At 41.2% G+C, this 20592-nt stretch overlaps 1 protein-coding gene across 4 annotated transcripts in view; it reads left to right on the forward strand.

Annotated features, from left to right (window-relative positions):
* Positions 1 to 20592, forward strand: part of sorcs2 (sortilin-related VPS10 domain containing receptor 2) — a 311820-nt gene that overhangs the window by 274316 nt on the left and 16912 nt on the right. For all 4 annotated transcript variants that reach the window (XM_028038669.1, XM_028038670.1, XM_028038671.1 and 1 more), the window contains exons 8-14: positions 95 to 184; positions 8322 to 8501; positions 11116 to 11262; positions 12182 to 12284; positions 12661 to 12737; positions 12951 to 13042; positions 19710 to 19817. In XM_028038669.1, the coding sequence (XP_027894470.1) occupies positions 95 to 184; positions 8322 to 8501; positions 11116 to 11262; positions 12182 to 12284; positions 12661 to 12737; positions 12951 to 13042; positions 19710 to 19817 (797 nt within the window). The remainder of the gene's footprint in view (positions 1 to 94; positions 185 to 8321; positions 8502 to 11115; positions 11263 to 12181; positions 12285 to 12660; positions 12738 to 12950; positions 13043 to 19709; positions 19818 to 20592) is intronic.

A 20592-nucleotide genomic window follows, 5' to 3' on the forward strand; every position in this document is an offset into this window, starting at 1 on the left:
CTCTGTAACTAAATGTCACATTTATGCAAAATATTTAGCAATGTTATGAACTGAGGCTTGCATTTAGTGTCTTTTTCTCTTTTCGTCTCAATAGGTCACAACAGGTAACCGCACCAAGCACTATGTGTCCTATCGGCGCAATGAGTTCATCCAGATGAGGTTTCCCAAGTATGCCCTGCCGAAGGTAAAGAGCAGCAAAGCTGATGTAACTCTAAGCTCTTGTGTCAATCCATGAGTTGCCTCGGTTACTTCTGGTGTTCCTCAGGGATGACTACTCGTTTCCTATTAGGTTTCCTTGTTAGTACACACACTAATTGTAGTGGAATCTTACTAGGCATATGCACAAAGTCAAATTTCTTTTTCTCCTTCATCATTAAAGACATCTTAGCAACTCTTTAAGGATTATTGGAATAGACCAGGGGTGCCCAAAGTCGGTCCTCGACGGCTGGCATCCTGCATGTTTCAGTTCTCTCCCTGGAGGTAGTAACAACCTCCTCAGCATGACAATGTTCTTCTTAGGCCTTCTAACGAGCCATCATTTGACCCAGATGTATTAAACCAGAGAGAGAACTGAAACATGCAGGATGCCGGCCCCCCACTGGAATATACAGTCATGTGGTTGTTACATTCTGAACTTTAGAAAGATCCCTGTTACCATGCCAGCTGTATGTTTTGCAACACTAAGGTTGGAAAAACACTTTTCTATTATATATAAATAGATGCTTTGTGTTTGATAGCCTGGGAGTAAGAAAGCAGCTAATATTGATGTACTGTGGTAGAGGGTAGGAGTGCTTTTAGTTTACTGTCTTTGTATTTATGGAATACTTGTGCATCCAGTGTGTATTTAATCTCAAAGCACCCTGATCAATACAAATGGAAGCGGTGGGTTGGCAGTTCAGATCCACACTTTGTCTGTCTCAGTCATTGTGGTGAGACTTCACCCGCCTCGCCGGCTGGTGGTGGTCAGAGGACCCCAGGGCAGCTGTGGGTACCATCTATCTCATCTCAGTTGTGTGAATGTGTGCATGAATGAGTGAACGACTGAATGTGGTGTAAAGCGTATTAGTGTCCGGACTTGATAAAGCTCCATTTACCATTTATCACACATTTAAACAATCTACCTATTTCACACTTGTTATATATTTCTGTATTTAGAGATTTTCTCTGTAGTGTGCGCAGATGTTGGGCAAGGCCATTGGCCAAAAATTGGAAAATTATTCTTTTGCCAAGGCTTGTGCAGAAGACCGAGAGAGAAATATCCAAACCCTCTACTCTGGGGATTCCCACCTGCATTTAGAAATCAATCTCACCACCGTCTTACACAAACTCGTCGGCGTTGGGCGTTAGCGTAGCTCTTGCCCCTCAAATAAATCACAGCACCGACCCGACAAATGGTACGCTGCATAAAGTATTCCTACTCGCACATCGATCCACCCGTGCGTCACGTCACTGCCGCGGTCAAAGACAGTAAACAACTTTGTCTTCGGCCCAAGGTCGGACGGGAACCTCTGCTGTCAGCCGGAGCGGCACAGGGAGCTGTTTTAAGGCAACACCAGTCAGAGTGCTATTGACCTATGCTGATGACATGCAGAGCCCGGGGGGGGGGAAGCTACATGTAGTTTTCCGCGTTTAGAATCGACCCTTGAATTGACGGTCTGTCAGAGGAGACTCCTCGTCGCCTTCGTTCAACTCCAGCTCCCCTACATACAACGTCCCTGTGGTTTGGCTGCAGCACTCACTGATCCTTAAAGAAGGTGAGAGGGATTGAATTGCGCACACACAATCCTTTTTGCCTTTAAGCACCTATGCGCTCGCACACCCACACATACACACACACAAAAAAAACAAAACATAAAATTTGATTAGGTGTGGATGGGAGGCGGTGGATAAATCACTTTATGCATGAGTGTCGGCATACGGAGGGGTGTGTGTGAGAGTGTGTGTTTAGTCAAAACACACACTTAGTTGCTCCCTGTGCCTCGTCTCGCCTCTCTCCGCATGTGTCCTCTTACTTGGGTGAGCAGATAGGTCACAGTTTGCAAAGCTTTTAGGTAGAGCGACATGGGGCAAGGTGTTGGCAGTGACACGGGGGCCTGAGGAGAGATATTGAAGGAAGGAGATTAGGAGAAAGTGTGTGTGTGTGTGTTTCTGTAAGGAGGGCGGGGAGTGGGAGCAGTGTTTTGCTGTTTTTCTGCTGTGAATAATTGAAAAGCTCGGGGAATGAAAAAAAAATGCAGAGGCCATCAGAGAAAGCTGTTTGGCTCTGTCTTGTAAGACCTGACCCGAGTTATGGATTAACCACACACACACACACACACCCACACACAACATGCGTGCATAGGCACAGGCACCGAGTTTGTTGGGCTGTGAAATCACAGGTAATAATTGTCCCTTTTCTGCTTGGCTTCCAATCTCTTCTTTTGATGGCCAACCTTTTTTGTTTTTGTTTTTTCTTCTCCCGGTTTGTTTGTCCAAGAGCAATCAGAAACCTGAGGTGGACCTGGAACAGTAGAAAACAGGTTTGACATTCCAATAGTTGCAGTTGGAAGGTTGTTCACACTGATCAGTCTTGATAAATTGTCTAAGGGTCTTTTTCCAAGACGGTTGGCCAACAGAAAATGCAACTGATTCACACCAGGAAAGACTTTTGGTTCACTTGGTTGGTCCGGACCAAAAGTGGACTTTTTTTGGTTGTTTGCTTGTTTGGTGTGGTTCGGTTTACAGCCAAAGCCCTTTGGGTGTCAGTCATAGCTCCCATTGGCCGGAAACGATGGGGGCGGGACAGTGCACAGACCCGGAGAACCAAACTTCGAAGTCCTGCTTGCTGCTTTATTTCAGGTTTCTGCGTCACCATTTTGAATGTCGAGAGCAACTCGGGCATCACTATTTGATGTTTCTAATTTTGGAATAACATCTGCAAATCGGCGCTGAAACCCAAATGAGGCGAGACGATCTGAGCTCCTGGCATCTCGGCTTTAATTCCATCCCACCGATCCAGAAATAAAAAGCCGTCAGGTTCAGTTCAAATCTAATTCATTCCGTTAGTTTCACGATAATCATTTAGCAGAGTTCCAGAAAAGCAAAGCGTAATCTTACTTCACTAGGTTTAAAAGCCACCAAACTATTACTGCTCTGTAATTAGCACTGCTAACAAACTGACATTCATTTTATTCCCTTAATAACTGTTATCAAGGTCATTCCTGACACCAAAAAAAAAAAGTTTATTTTGAAAAAAATAAATAAATAAGCTGATTTTGTTAGAGATTCTAATTCAATGATATTTTAGAATAATTGTGGATTTAGTTTGGAATGCAGCAAGGGAAAAAAACAAACTTTTAAAGGTCAGTGATTTTTTTTTTTTGGATAAAACCAAGCAAGACAAGGGAGCCTTTAGGCTGCATATTGATAGCTTTTTCAACTATAAAATGTGTCGCAATAAAAAAAGAAAAAGAATTTAGAAAAGTCAGAGTTTAATTTCGGGAAAGGAAGTAGAGTGAATGGATTGTCGCCGTCCATCCGGCTGTGACGGCTGATTGGCCGGGAGGTGGTGGCGTGGTGCTGTCAAATCTCAAAAATAAATCTTTCCGGTGCGAGTTGTTGTGATGATGCGAACCAGTAAAGCTCTGAGACTGGGAGCCCAGAACTAAACCCAGATGTTCCTGCTGAGGCACTAATCCTTACCTCTGATCACAGACTGCGCCTTGCAGCAGAGAACTTCAGAAGCTGTTTGAGAGCAACTGACTGAAATAGTGAGCAGAGGACAGATTTAGGATTTAAATGGTTTATTTAACCAAAACTGCAACGTTACATTTAACAGACGGTCACAGGTTCTTACTCACTCCCTCCCTCCGTCCCTCGATTCACAGGTTCTTCCTTATTTCCGCTCTTGGGGGTTCAGCCAATCAGTGCCAAGGAAGATAAATGGCGCTCCTTGATTGGCTGCTTTACAAACGCCAGCCAATTGCACGTCGACTAGCATTGTGCCCAGATGTTTCAGATTCCTGAGCTGCATTTTCTTTCAAATATTTTAGCTCTAAGAAAAAAAAAACTGAAAAAAAAGTAGAAATAAGACAAATTTGTGCGAATCATTTGCAGTCATATTCCACAAAAAAAGTCACCAAATAGATGAATTTGCAACGACTGAGTCGCAAACGGGGAAATAGGCTGGAGTCCATTGTAACGCATGTTGAAATTATGAATCAGTCAATTCGTTGCAGAGAGCTTATAATACAGCAAAAATAATCTAAAGAGCCATAAAAATATAAAAAGCCAAAACGTTCCTGATGAAATCTATCTCCAAGTCCAACAGTCATCTTTGACATAAAAACTACAAACTTAAACATCGTACCTCCAATGAAACATGGCGGTGGCAGCATCATGTTCTCAGATGACTTTTCTTTAGATGAAATTTAGGCGAGTTGCAGTAACATATTTTGCTGGACGATAAATTGTCCCAGAAATCTTTGCGATAAACGATAATACTGTCATTCTGAAAACATTTTCAACGAATATAACGATGAGGGCAGAATAATTCAAATACACATTCTCAACGATCAGTACATTTTACTTCCAGAGAACATTTAACACTTTTTAAATATCTAAAATAAAGAAGCAAGACGACCGAAACGACAAACAATTAAAATGGATCATAAAGTCTCAACAAAACAAAGTGAATTTTTATGCTCAGAAAGGAAAATCATGCAAAACTGCCAGTTAGGACTTTTGTAAAAAAAAAAAAAAAAAAAAGAAATGATGAGAATAATAACAAAAATGCAAACTAACTACATTATGCTGTGTGTGAAGTATATTCAGCATTTTTCAAAGTGACGGCTTTTCAATGATAACAATAAAGTTAACTACATAAGAATGCAAATGAAAACGATTAGATTGTGATTAATTGGTTTATTGCTTATTGTGATGAAAGCATGATGAATAAAGATGAATTAAGATGAATAAAACTCTAAACACTAAATATCTCAGTTTTACACGACAAACTTCTTAACATCAGCTAACAGTGCAGACCTATAGTATAGATAAGTGTCTGCATGTTTGTTTATTTCTTATAACGTTCCCTCCGACAGATTTTTTCTGTTTTTCAGTCAAACTTTCTCATTAAAAGTGTAGAAAGTTTTGAAACGATGTATCATGGTGTCATTTCTTTGAATGCTTGTAGTTTTTTTATAGCTACAGTCACGAGTCAGCAAACTGATGAAGGATTGCTGCGTCACACTGACAAGTCTCAGCTTTAAGCTGTTGAACCTCAGCATGGAGCTACAGGAGAAAGAAAAGTCATTTCAATAGCTTTCTGGCATCAAGATTGTCTTTCGAAACTATTTCTGCAGCTTACATTCACACAGATCGGCGTCAGCCTCGCGGGTTTATATATGCGTGTGTTGACTTTACTCCGTCGCCTCGACCGAATCTTTTTAGCGACGGATTACGTTGTCTCCTCTGCGGCGCGGTGGGCGGCGCGGCTGACTGAATGTCAAAAGGCAGCTGGAGCTGCGGGTCGGTGTCCCTTTCCGCGCCGCCAAATGAGACAGGATGTCAGCCGTAAACCGCGGCGAAGCGGCGTTTAATGAAGAACGGGGACTTGGAAGAGGAGGGCGACGCATCAAACAGAGCGGCCTATTACATAACCCATAGGTTTTTATTCCTAAAATAATATACAAAAAACTCCTTATGGGGTTTCATAGGAACTCACTCTTTTATTTGAGTGTCATATCTTTACTATGAAGTCAATTATGTCTTTCGATCCAAAAGTTTCTTTCCTAAAGGGGCGGTGTTATGTAAAACCAACTTTTTTTTTTTTTTTAGTTTCATATTATATTTGTATTCCCTCATCAAAAACATACCTGGAGAGTTGCTGTGATTCTTTCATGCATGTTTGAGAAATCCTATAACCTCCAATGGCAAAGGTTCATCTGTCCATAACTCCTGGGTGGACCTAGTGCAGACTCCAAGCTTCAGATCACCCCTCCACCCAGTCAGCTCCTTCAGACTAGCCAGCAGCATTTAGCAGTCATTATGCAGTGCACATTGCTTGTTTCAGTTTGGACTTTAGGTTCTTGCCTCAACAGGGTCAGATACCTACTCAGATGTTTTCGCAACGTTATTTCTTGTTTAGTGTTAACTGTGGTGGACGTGTGGTAAGCTTACTAATCGTGCCTCAGAAACCCAGGCCCAATCCGACTGTCTGTAAAAAAAAAAAAAATTGGCCCGACATAGACTGAAGTTCAGTTCGGATGGTAAATCTGAGGAGTAAAAACTGTAGGGCCGCTGGTTTCCTGGCCATAAGACACGTTGAGTGAAGCTGCTTCACATCCAGCTGACCCTCTTTATGGCTTTAAATTCTCGGCTTTCAAAAGTGCAAGATATATTATATTAATATATATATATATATATAATATATATAATATTCCACGGCAACCTTTTTGTCATTTCATACTGTTTTGGTTTAAGTAACCTCTTAACAGACGTTTTTAGGTTAAAAATGCCTACAGTCGATTCATATCCTCCTCATGAATCCTTTGCGTAATCAGTGAACAATCCCAAAAAAGGATCAGAACCATAATCAGTGTGTATAGAGTTTATACCGGCGTTTCTAATGCGTTGGATTGGGATCAGAACACTCCCATGAATTCCTTGAGCTCTCAACATTAACACCTCTTTACGTCGATCGTTTTTCTCAGTTTGCTCGTTTTGTCATAATCCCGTCGCACGCAATTTGCAACAGAGCCGCTAATTGAATCAGAAACGTTACGTTCTTAAATACGAAGATCGATGCGCGGCCCCTTGTTTTTGTATTTCCGTCACTCGGAACGACAATAAATCTAGAGGTAATTGAGCCTGAGTGTGTCTTTATAATCAAGATGGAAGAGTGTTAATGATTACACACACCCTCGGAGGAGCTTCCCTCCGCACGCTGGTGGTTTTGTCTTCAGATGGTATGGTAATGTAATCAGTAACACAGAGAAAGTGCTGAGTCGCCCTTGTGTGGCTGCTACATTATTTCATGAGTGATGAAGCCGTTTTCCTCACAGTCCCAAGAGCACCGACAAGTACACTTAGCAAGTTTGCTCTAGCTGCCAAATGGTTGTTGCGTTTTTTTTTCTTTTACATTTTGAAGCGCTTCATTATTTTGTTTTTTTTCTTCAAATCCTCTTGCTGACACTGGTATTGTTTTTATTGGGTTGCGTTATCTGCTTTTCTTTGTGTATTTTCTTTTTGGCTTTTCATTTTTTTACTTTTCCTATCTACAATAAGCTTTTATTTAAGTTTTGTATTAACAACAACATTTATTTTCCCTTTGGGATCAATAAAGTATTTTTGAATTTACATTTTATTTGAAGGGAAGGTATTACGTAAAATTGACTTTAATTAATAATTGTGTTATAATGTTATTCTCTCATCAAAAACGTACCTGGAGTGTTGCCTTGATTCTTTCGTGCATGTTTGAGAAATCCTTTCATCTCCCGTGGCAACCACTCAGCTGTGCAAAACGCCCAGGTGGGCCTAGCCCCGCCTTCTCGGCGCAGCTCCTCCTCGTTTCCTCCCGCTCAGCTCCTTCAAACTAGCTAGCATCATTAGCAAACACCTGATTGAACATTAGTGGGGCTTCCTTATAGGAGCTGCTTCTCAGTGCAACGCTGTTGAAAATGTTGTTAAAGGGTTAATAGAGGAGCCATGCTGTGATGACTTCCTGAAGGCGGAGTTTCAGAAAGAGCAGAAATTTCTTAAAGAGACAGAGGCCCAATTTTAAGGCATTAAATTCCAACCTTATATTCTTTTAAGTCATGTTTGATATCTGTAGCATTCTTATAACAACTGAAAGTAACATAGTTACTTGATTGTGCTATGAAATGGCACTACAACACGTAGACACTTTAACTTTTTTGTGGCAGCGGAACTGATTGTAGCGTTAGTGAGAGTTCCACCTGTGACTTATTGCGTAAAGTTGTGGTCATAGTTTCAGTTGTTTTTTTTATATTTGCAACCTAAATAGTGTAAAAAAGACACTATTCTTCAGGGCACCAAACTCAGTCTGGGCGTCCAGCAGGATATCGTTCAGAAGGTCAAACCAATATTACATGTTTTTGGAGGCGTATAGCAGAGTTCACATCCTGCTGACCTCTTCAGTACCTCATTGCATCTGTTATTGCTTGGAGTGTCTACGTTGTTAGCGGGCAATATGAGAGAGTGTCTTTTTCCAAATTGTTGTGGAGTAAAAGTTTTTAACCTGGGGTTGTTACGCCGATTAAAAAAAAAAAAAGGGTCTCTTCTCACCCGTTTCCTGCTCTCTCCCTTCCTGCATCCTGCAGGATGTTCAGATAGTGAGCACAGACGAGAGCCAGGTGTTCCTGGCCCTACAGGAGTGGTACCAGTCAGACACGTACAACCTGTACCAGTCGGACTCGCAGGGCGTCTACTACTCCATGATCCTGGAGAACGTCCGCAGCACCAAGCAACCGGAGGAGAACGTCCTCATCGACATCCTGGAGGTGAGGCGCTCCGTAACAAATGACAAATGTGTTTGTGTGTTTTTTTTTCTCCCTCTGTTTTCTTCCTTAATAATTAATTTTTTCGTGATTGAATCTATAAGTTGCAACTATGAACACAAATGAAGCCAGATGTTCCACTGGCGGGGAACCGGTGGAAACGTCGTGACGGTGTTCCCGAGTCCTAAGCAAACAAAATGAGCATCTGATGATGTTATAAGTAAACGAACCACTTAGCCACATTTAAGGGGATAATACTTACACTTCCCTTCATTAATCTTACTATCAGTAAATCCCATTAAAAGCCCAGAGCCACTGATGTACTTGGTCTCGTTGGGATTTATCTATTGTAGGAGAGGCTTTCAGACCGTTGTTTTGGGGATTTCTAGTAAAATGTAATATACTTTTCTCTCCTAAACCTATTTTTAATGTGTTACTCAAACAGGAGGTGGAACTCTATGATTTTTTTTCTTTTTATTATTATGGCTGGGTTATAGTGTTCCTCAAACGTTTTCAGAGTTGGGACTATTAACCCATTTAACAAACACTCACAGACCACCTAATTCATATGTGCCAAACTCAAGGCCTGGGGGCCAAATCTGGCCCGCCGTAGCTTTTAATGTGGCCCTCTACATGCCAAAATACGTCAGTAAGTCCCTCTGGGTTTTCACAAATCTGAAAAACTCACAAAATCAACAGATTCCAACATTTTTATTTTATTTTTTTCAGATTTCTACTGCAAATTTCTCTCCGAATTGGCAGGAAACATTGAGTTTACCTGACTGCTGCCTCAGCCTTAGTTGATGTCAAGTTGTAGTCCGTGATTGATACGGCACCTTTAGCATCATACATTAGCGTAAATATTATAAAAGTTTCTTCTAAATATTTCTAAATTAGCGCCACAGAATCTCGGATTTTGATTGCAAAACAACCCACAAAAACAATCAAGGAATCCTGGACGGAAGATCAGAGTGAAAAGATGTATATTCATTTTAAGAATTACTTATTGAAGGCTGAAACAAACAGATTTTAATGGCATTTTAACAGTTTAATGGGTTTTCTGAATACATTTTGGCACAACCGGCCCTTTAAGAACATTCAGATCTTTGAACTTGAAGTTACCCTGCAATACATAACTTGCATGTATCTTAATACATACAACCTGAGATGAAAATGTTACCCTGAGCTCTTGTGGAATTAAACCTTTGGCTTGGGATTTCCTCAGATAAATGGTTAAAAAAAACAATAAACCTAACATGTCAGACAATGTTTTCTTTCACCCTGAAGAAATCCCAGGCCTATCAGACCAAGGTCTGTGTGACAGTGGCATGCTAAGTACCGTAATAGTGTTCTAAAACAACAAAAGTTCTGCAAATGTGCAAAAAGCAATTGCAGCTTTAACAAAAAGAGCTTCCAGTTAGTGAACCATATTCCACGCTGCCAGCAACACGACAGAATGGAAGATAAAAGAAAGAACAAAAACAAAACAATAATAAACTGGCTGTGGATGAGCCAGTTTCAGAAATCTTCAAGTTAATTTCACACATTTAAAAGAAAAAGCTCGGATGTTGTCGGTTCCTGAAAGGTAGCATATTCGCAAGAATAAATGCAACATTCTCCATCGTTAAAGGCATAAATTTACAGTATTAGCATTAGGATATTCACTGAGGTTGTAAAGTGGTACATTTGTAAGAATAAGTGTGTTTTATTGCACACTGGCAGAGCAACTGGGAGGCGTCCCAATGAAATGACCGAACAACCGTAAATCTGTGAGTGAACGGCCAAATGCTCGCACTCATAACACTCCCTGGCTTTAATATCCGACTTATTGTTTTGTCCTCATTTGGCTTGAGAGGCAGTATTAATAAACGGTTTAAGCAGCTTACAGTGTTGTTTTTCCACTTTTTTTTATCACACTAGAAATAGCAGCTAATCAGTAAAGGAGTGCCAGGGGGGAAAAAAAAAAAAAGTTTTACAGGGGTCGCTGCTGAAGCTAATTGCCATTTGTGTAGGAGTTCAGGATCTGTATGTTAAGCTACACATCTCCTCACATGCCTGCTTAACGGTAGCTAAGAAGCTGTTGTCAAGGACAGAATATTTGTAACATGCTAGGCGTTGATAGTCGACGTCAATTAGTTCCAATTATGCCACAAATTGGTGTGTAATAAAACACACTTATTCTTAGAAATGCAGCACAACTGGAGCTTGTACTCCAGCAGAATGTCTAGATTAAACTTCACTTGTTATATTTGTAGTAGCAGCTACTACAAATGTTACTGTATTATTATTTTATGTTTACAGATAAACTTGTTTAATCCTACTCTTTACCACCCATCAATCTAAACTTTTTTTTTTTTTTGGCTCTGGTGGCCTTTATTTGAAAGTGCTAAGACCGGAAAGTGGGTAAAGAGAAAGAGACAGAAAACATGCGGCAAAGGTCACCAGGCCGGGAATCTTTATGTGGGCTGTGCTTAACCCCTGCGCCACCACAGCACCCCCAATCTGGACTATCTTTTCCTTGAAATGGTGTTTAAAAAGACAGAGAGGCATTGTTGCACTGCTTAGCAGTAGGAATCCCAGCTGTTTCAGCATGTAGCACATCTACTTTGTTTCCTAGGTGCGTGGGGTGAAAGGCGTCTTCCTTGCCAATCAGAAGGTCGACGGAAAAGTGACGACTCTCATCACCTTCAACAAGGGGCGGACCTGGGAACCCCTGGCCCCGCCCGCCACGGACATGAACGGCAAGCCAGTCAGCTGCAAAGTAGTAAGTGCTCCATTTTCCAGCTTTTTTTTCAACATCGGGGCAGATACAGACATCGATAACGAATCGTTCCATCTCTGCATTGAACATAAAGGGGAAAAGGATGAGTGCTGCAGTATGAGGAATGCACACAAGACTCTTGCCATCCATCTTGTCAAAGTCGCAGCTTCGCAAGGTTAGACAGCAAAGAGCCATACGTCTCCACCCAAACCCCGTCCATATTCTGAGCCCAATACATCACACCTGGCCGGGAGGCAGAGGGGAGCACCAGTGTTCTCCTTTATTTGAACCATCGCTCCCATCTGCTAAAAAAAAAATATGAAGGCAGGTGCAGATATGAGCCTGACGCTCGTATACCACCTTTAAGACACACACACACACACACACACACACACGCCAGATCTCTGATACTGACCTTGTCATAACAATGGGCTCGCCCCATACTTCAAACAAAATTGCTCTGCAAAATATCTGCTGTCCTGGATGTAAGTCTCCACATCTATCAGGCACAGCGAAGACTTCATTTTCAAGCGCTGACGCGACACATATCGCCTGTGTGACGCCGCGGAGCACGGCGCCTCGGTTCATCGAGAGAAAAACTGTAAGGCTCGATCCTTTGTCTCCCACCTGTTGGAGATCGGCTCCGGAGATTAATGAGCTGTCGGCGTGAAGATGGTTAATCTTACTGCCTGTAGAAGGAAATCCGGATGGGGAAAACACCGCTAAGCGCAACCTAGCATAAAGACGAGCTAATATCAAGGGTTTCCCTGAGGCTGAGGTCAACAGAGCCAGACTCTTTTCCTTTTTACGGCAGAACCGCCCAGCGAAGATGTCCGTCTTTGCTGAAATTTGATTGTCTACGAATGAAACTTTGAAGTTTACGATATGCTGGCTTACCGTCCTTCCTGTTGCTCCGCTTCAGCCGGATTGCCATCTCCACCTCCACCTGCGCTGGGCCGACAATCCCTACGTCTCTGGCACCGTCCACACTAAAGACTCGGCTCCGGGCCTCATCATGGGCGCTGGTGAGTGGAACCGTCTCCTTTCAGATTAAAACAGTTTTTTTTTTCTTCTTTTAAAGTTATACGCCTATTTTCCCCTGAATTTACTCAAACGGTTGGAAAAACAGACGGAAATTTAAATGGAAGTTTTAGAACGTGGGTGTCTGTCGATTTTCAAGATGCAACCTGAAAGTTGTGCGCATTTGTTGGGAGGATAACTAAATGAATAAAAAATGGCCTGAGGTAGAAATCCTGCTGTATTGCTCTGTGTGGTGGCTCTCTGTAGACCTGCCTCTCTCAGCCCTCGTGTCTCTCCTCTCTGTCTCTGACTTTGTTTCTGTTGTGTGTTTCGGGAGTCCCCTCTTTCTGATGCAGCTCTGCATTTTTCATCTTCCCTCAGGTAACCTTGGCTCCAAACTCGTAGAGTATAAGGAGGAGATGTACATCACTTCAGACTGTGGGAAGACATGGAGACAGGTACGGCATGTTTTGCCTGACTTTTTTATGTTTTGTACTCCAAGGAGAAACCTGGATAGATCGAATATCCAATTTTTACTTGGGTTTCTTTTAAGCTAAAAAAAAAATAAATAAAAAATACAAATTGTGCTTTACGAAGCTGATCGTGAGAAAAAAACGGAATTGTTTCCATTGGTAAAGTAACTTCCAATCCGTAATGTTTTCCTGTTAAAGGTGTTTGAAGAGGAGCATCACATCCTGTATCTGGACCATGGTGGAGTCATTGTTGCCATCAAGGACACTTCTATTCCCCTCAAGATACTGAAGTAAGATTACACCAACTATTTATTACCTCTTACTTGCTGTTTTAATTTCATTACAAACTGCCAGTGGTGCGCACACTTCGCTAGTAGCGGAGTTCAGTTAGCGCTTTAGCGTATTTGCTGACTTTGGAAACACTTAGCGCACTTAGCTTCTCCTAAACTAATTTATTGAATAAACTTGGACATCTGTGTTGAAGTTTGACTTTTTAAACTTCAACACAGATGTGAAGTTTACATTTATATTCCCTCTTTTATTTTGAAGTGGGTGAAGCCTGACCTTTTCCTCTCCTTATGCCTGCTTTCTCTCCCCCCCCAATAAACAGCAACAAAATAAACATGGACAGAAGAAGATATGAACTTGAATACAATATTTAAGAGCATTATGGAACATATAAAGTAAATTGTCAGAAGTAATTGGTGCTCGAGGGTTGTGGTCTTTCAAAGACAAATATAGTTTGAATTGAAGTTAGCGCCTTAGCATTAGATTTAGCTTAAGCTAAATACAGTGTTGGTGTTGCTGTAGTTAGCGGAGCTACTGTTTATGATTAGTGACCCCCACCTGTGCTACGTACCTTCTCCTTTTAGCATTTAAAAACTAATCAAATTTCTGCTAAGCTAATGCAGCACTACAGTCTTGGAATCCATTAGCGACAGTCACTCTTTCTCACACAGGCTATCACAAGCTTAACAGGATGCTATCTCTTTGCCCTTAAAGAGGAACGCTATGATGAAAACCCAAAGGCAGAGATGTAATGAGAAGGATGTGGCACAGCTTTGGTTCAGATGACCCTGTAGACGGACTCAGTCTTTCACCTGACCTCTGAAGGCGTTCGTTTCTAAACGGGCAGTGACAGAAACATTTCACCCAAAGGGAAATCTCAAATATTAGTCAAATAATCCTGATTTTAACCATGACATAACATGACATAAAAGAGCTGTTTGTTTTATATTTCCGGCCTCAGAAAATCTGTGTTCTTGTGTAACGGCTCTGTTAAAGAGCTTCTGGATGAGGCCAAAAAAAAGAAAAAACAGCAGCTAATCATGGAATGCAGATTTATTTATTTTTTTCCAGGGTTTTTCAAACTGATTTATTGCGTCTATTTTAAGCTGAAACTGTTTCGCAGTCTCAGTAAAGTGGATCATTTGTTATTGCTGCAACTCCAACTGGCGGTCGCCCCCGGTGTCAGCGATTGTTTTGCAGCCCATCTAAAGGCGTTTTCCACGCTCCGAGGCCTCCCAGGTTCCCTCCGACGTGACGGATTTCTATTTTTCAGGCTGATGTGGTTTTAATGCGGCGAGATGTAGCGTTATTTGGGAAACTAGCGGTGTGCCATTAACTTAATTTTGGTTAATTACCGTGAATGATTGCTGCTTTAGTACCAGAGATTAAGATGCTGATTGTTACAGTGTATTAAACTTTTCCTAAATTTTTAATGCTGTATCATTTTGTGTGGCTAATTCAAACGGCAGCAAATCTAAGCTGTGCATATTAATACACACACATATAAACTTTTTATGTGCTTTTGAAAAGCTGATGGGCTTGATATACACTCATCTGACACTTTATTAGATACACCTTTGTTGTACTGTGATGGACCCGACCTTCAGAATGACCCTAATTCTTCAAGGTCGCTGAACAAGAGGCAGACACTGCAACTAAAATGTTAATTGTGCTAACGCTAAAGCACTAATCGTAAACATTAGCTCCAAGAACACAAAAGGACAACACTCTAACCCTAAAGCACTAATTGTAAACATCAGTCCTGCTAATGCTACATCACTACACCCAACAGGATTTAGTGGAAGCTAAAGCGTTAAGCGGTGACATTAAATCAAATTATATCTGCCCTCGAAAGACTACGACTCTGGAGATGTTGTATGTAGGTTTACGTCTTCTCTACTGTTTGTGTTTTATTTTATTTTTGTATGTCGTTTAAAATAACGTTATTTGGTGGCGTAAACCGCCAACTGTCTGAAGAATCCTTCAGTCGGTAACCAAAACTTCAACACAGATGTCGAAGTTGTTCAACTGACAGATTACAAAGCAGCCACGTAAATTAGCACTCTGCAATATACAGTATGTGTCAAAGTTCATTTAGGGGGAGCTGGGTGTGCTAAATGTTTTCAGAGCTAGCTAAAGGGCTAATTGAAAAATTAGCTCCAAAATTAGCAGTTTAGCAGAAGTGATCCCATCACTACACCACCACCAGCCTCACCTGAATTTTTTATTTATTTATTTTTTTTGCGTAATTCAGGTGAGATCCATGTTTTCCGTCAAATTCTGATGATTCCAAACACTTGGAATTGTTTTTCCAAGTGCTTGGAAGAACAATCACTTGACCAGCGATTGCTTTTCCAATCTATTATTGTCCAATTTTAGTGAGCCTGTATGAAATGTTGTCATGTTTTTTGTTTTTTTTGTTGCTGCTCTATCTTTACATGTTGCTTTGTGTCTGTTTAACTCATCATCTCTCTTTCCCCAAATTACATCACAATGTGTGGTCGTTTTACTGGGAGATGTCGAAATGGAATCGACGTTGTAGCATAAAGCCGATTATAAGATCAGTGTGCATTGATGTACGGCGCTGTTAGCTAGCTAATAAACTGCCATGTTTGAGATAATGAGTGATTCTTGCCCAACGGATGATTGATAATTTGAAGTCAAATCAAGACCTGAGAATGCAAGAAAACAGAGACATTTCTTAGGTTGCTGTTTTCCATTTGATCTGACAGATTTAAACAAAGTTGCGAGGGCAACAGCTTCTCTGGACCTCGTCAGCATCCGACTGATCTTACTCAGAGTTTAAGTTAAAGGCTCGCCCATCAAAGCCTCGTGATTACATAACATTTTTCTTAATCCGTCTCTGGGATCACTGTGTCTCTCTCTCACTATGTCTCTCTCTCCGAAGGAAGATAGAGGCAGAACGAAAACAGAAGCGCTTTAGTAATTCCAAACCAATTTCCGTCATCCGTACACCTGAGCGGTAATTCAAACAATTACAAAGCCCTCGGATTCAGCGCCCAACAGGTTGTGTTGACAGAAAAGAGACCTCCAACGTGGTTAGATTCAGCTGTTCTTTGATGCATAATGAGGCTTTGCGACTGATTCCTCAGTAGCTGTTGATCTGTGCTGTCTTCCCCTCGCTGTGCGCGTTCGCTGCTGATTATCTTATTGTCGTCCCGGTAAGAGCGTCATTAAAACACACAGCCGCGTTGTGTGAGCGAGACGCTGCTTGATTCCTCATTGATCCCTCTCCATCACGCAGTCACACTTACTCAGCGCTACTGCCACTGTCGACAGCTGAAATTGTTGGCACGGTGACTAAAGGAGAGCAGATGGCTCTTCTTGTTTTATTTTCTGAAAAAAGAAAAAAAGGAATTTAATAGCAAACTGGGTACGCCTGCCTGCACAGCCGTGTTCTGATATCATGTGTTTTCTAAGCCCTCAATCGTATTCAGTCAACTGGGGTCAGAATCAAGGAAAAGGACATTTTCTGTTCAAACCATGAGGACTTTTCTGAATTTTGATACACAGAATAGTCATGTACACAACTTTTCATCTGTCTCCATGTAACCCTGTCTTCTATATCTTCTTCTCTCTCACAAGCTATCTTCCGTTCCTCTTTCACTCCATCCTTAAATCTCCTCTTTGGTCTTCCTGTAGGTCTCCCACCATCCTCAGTATCCTTCTACTCTCCTCTGTTCATGTCCAAACCATCTCAGTTTGACGCCTCTCACTTTATCTCCCCACACATCTCACATGAGCTGTTCCTCTGATGCATTCATTCCTGACCTGTTCCATCCTCGTCACTCCCAAAGAGAACCTTTGAGAACCACGTACACAACCTAATCGTGCTAACATCCTGTAGGGTCTTCGCATCCAGATGCTAAGGATTCTCCATTTGGGTTGACATGATCAAAAGTAACATGATATGATGCAATGCTAAAAAAATTATATAAAAATAACGTCCCGCTTTGGCAACTTTTTAACTTGTAGTGTATACAGGCTGGATGAAGACCCCACTATGTTGTTCATAATTAGCCAGAACACGGATGGTCTTCAGGGAACTAGAATATGTCTTCTGGAGATTTTCCCTTATAATGGATCCGAGGTTTGACACCTTCTGATAGCTTGGTCTTAGAAGCCTGACTTTCCATGCTAGCCTCATTCTAAGGCCTAGTCCACATGTAGCCAGACATCTGGGAAAACTAATTTTTATTCACATCACAGTCTGCAACAAATAATGTGCTAATATATCCACATGCTTGCTTTGACGGGATTCTTATTCAATGTCGTCTTGTGTTTATTAACTTTATATTCTAATAGGTTGTATAAAGTAGTTCACCCTATACATCTGTCCACACAAACAAACAAACTTCCTACAACCATCTTTAATTCCCAACAAAAGGTTGTGGTTGCTTTGAAGGATTGTGATTGGCTGACATAGCTTTTAGCTTTGCGCTACGCTGCCCCCTATGTGTCTGGCATGTTTAAACCAACGTTCGGGGTGGATTTGTGTGGTCTGATGTGGATGAAAACTTTTCTAAAACCGATTTTGAGTGTATGATATTACTTTCTATACTGCTGTGATGGAAATATGCATTTTTATAAAGACCCAGTGAAAATCAACTGGTATATAAGACGTGAACTTTTTAAACAAATACTTTGAACTTCTTGGTCATCATCACTACATCGGAGTGCACATTATGAATATTGAATACAATAGAAACTTTATCCATTGCCACATGGACAACAACAGTTAAGGACTGATTAAAATGCAGTCTTGGTTTGATATTTCCAGTCTTCATGAATGAACACTTTGCATGATAATCAGATATTCATCCTGTTGGATGGAGTCTCACTACTGTGACTAAGATACTAAGGCATTGTTTCAACTGAGCGTTAAGGCACAGTTCGACGTTATTTGGATTTGCATTATTTTTTATATTTCTGTTGTAAAAGTGTCTCTATACCACAACATTCAGGTCAATGGTACGGTACGATTAGAGTGGAGCTTCTGGTGTCACATAATGCAGTCCACTGACTGATGGACTGAAAAACGTCACTGATTGTTACAAAGATGAGACATAAAGTTAGACGTTTGGGTCTAACCACAACCGTCCAACGTCCGACTTTTGGTGGAAACGTTCCCCAGACTGCTGCGGGCCATGACGTAGCTTACCGAACCGCAGTGACCCGTGCCGTATCACTCTATGGGAGGGGTCTCAAACTCCAGTCCTCGAGGGCCACTGTCCTGCAGTTTGTAGATGTGCCACAGGTACAAAACGCTGGAATGAAATGGCTTAATCACCTCCTGTAGATCGGTTCTCCAGAACCTTGCTAATGACCTAATTATTCTGTTCAGGTGTGGTTCAGCAGAAGCACATCTAAAAGTTGCAGGACAGCGGCCCTCGAGGACTGGAGTTTGAGACTCCTGCTCTATGGAAACGAGGCATGACTGACAGAGAGTTTTGGTTGGAATAATAGTACTATCCAGTTTCTCAGTGTTGTACAGTCCTACTCCTAAGTGGTACATTTAATATTGACTAAAGTTAAAGTAAACTAATTTCTTTTCTCAGGGATCATTCAAGCTGAACATGCAGTAAAACACGACAACTTGCTTACTAACTTCAGAGTAAGACAGTATGAAGATTCAGCTCTCGGTATGCTGTGCTGGATTTTATCAGTTGCAACGTTTTAGAGTTTAATGCAAAGTATAATTTGGAAATCATTGCAATCCACTAATTATCTGCCTCTTGATAACAAGCAGAACCACACATTGCTACCTTTGGGGAAAATTAATCACCAGCCCCGTTTTAAAAGGCAATGAAGGTTATTGAGGAACTCAAAGGGCCTTGGTCACCCTCATTACAGTACAAACCATGGTACTATCCTAAAATAAACTTGTAAAACTCTGAAAGTGCTTAGTAATACGACTTGAAACATAATTTCTCTTAGAGAAAGAACAGGAAATACTTTTAAATTGCCATGACGAAATGTGCTGACACCTGATTGGAAGGTCTTCCCTTGGCTCTCCTCTGTTGCCAGAGCAAAAATGAAACATTAATGGTTCACTGATCCAAGAAGCCCCTGAAAAACGAGTTTGGTTTTCATCCAGAGTTTTGGGTGTAGATTCGCAACTGATAAAAGATCCCTGTGTAATTTTCTATACCTCACTTTCTCTGGGACTTCTACGTTTTGATGCGACCTTTGTTCACTTCTGAGATTTTTGATACAGGAAACCTTTAGCACTTGTCTTGTTCGAATTTCTGTAGGTTGAACATTTTCTGAAATCAGCTCTTCTGATGCAGAACGGATTGCATTGGTTGTTGCAAGAGATAGTGATTAAAGTTCATTTGAACTCTTCTTATTTCCGGTACTTCCATCAGGCATTATGTCAAATAATGTGAATTAAAGCTGAAGTTAAAAGGTTTTTGACACAAGTCTGAATAGAATTTGAAATATTTGCCTTTACCTCTACTATTTAACTATTATTTAAATGTTTTTCTGTAGTACAAGCTGGAAAGAAATAGTTGCAACATCCTTCTACTTTTCTCCAAAAGGATTTTCGGCACAGATATGTGCTTTCTGAAGCTAACAAAAGCGTCTTAATCATGTTTCTCAATAAAAAGTTAAACTTCTTTTTGATATGGGCTTTTCTTTCCTTAGGTTCAGCATTGATGAAGGCAGAACCTGGAACATTCACAACTTCACCAGCACGTCTGTGTTCGTCGACGGACTCCTGAGCGAACCAGGAGACGAAACTCTGGTTATGACGTGAGTTAATAAAGTTTTCCCCCAAAAAAATACAAATAAAAAATAAATCTGGTTGAGAGCCTGTTACCGAGAGACATTAATCAATGTGGAACAGACTTGCTTTGACTAAGATACTGAAATTTGACGAGTTCCTGCTTGTGTTTCCAACACAACGGAGTATTTTCTCTCTATATATAAACATACGGTTTTCCATGTGTAGCTCTCCCTTTTTCAATCATATTCTCTTTTATTTTGCAGGATCATTGCATAATTTACAGCGTATACCAACTTACCTCAGCTGGTTTGGAAGAAAAAAAATATTGATTCGCTTTTCCTTTTTTTTAAAGCTCGGTTTTCTGCGGTCTGGGAGTCCGTCGACGTGTCCTCTTTACAGAAAGAGGCAGAGGTGCATTTCTCTGTCAGAGCTCTTGAAAAACATTATGCTAAAAGGTTATTATGAGGTTCTTTTCACAGCAATGCCAAACGCTGTCTGCCTGAGCTCTCCTTCCTCACACTTTCTGCTTTCTGCTCGTTTCTAATGAGTTATCTGACAGAACCTCCCAGGCTGCAAACTATGCTTAAGGAGGGGGCTCAAGTTACTCTTCCATCACAGCGATTCTTTCGCGATTTGTTGGAGCGGGGCAAGCAATTTCGTGGTGCTAACCGCAGCCGCTCTTGCACCCGATTCCCCTCAGAGCCCCCCCTCCTCTGTCTTGACCTCTAAATTGCCATTACAGTGGAGGTTGAAGGGAGAAAACAGCCCAATCAGCCTCATGGCCTTCCTTCCTGTCTGTTT

The sequence above is a fragment of the Xiphophorus couchianus genome, chromosome 14 (genome assembly GCF_001444195.1).
Source record: "Xiphophorus couchianus chromosome 14, X_couchianus-1.0, whole genome shotgun sequence".
Lineage (NCBI taxonomy): Eukaryota > Metazoa > Chordata > Actinopteri > Cyprinodontiformes > Poeciliidae > Xiphophorus > Xiphophorus couchianus.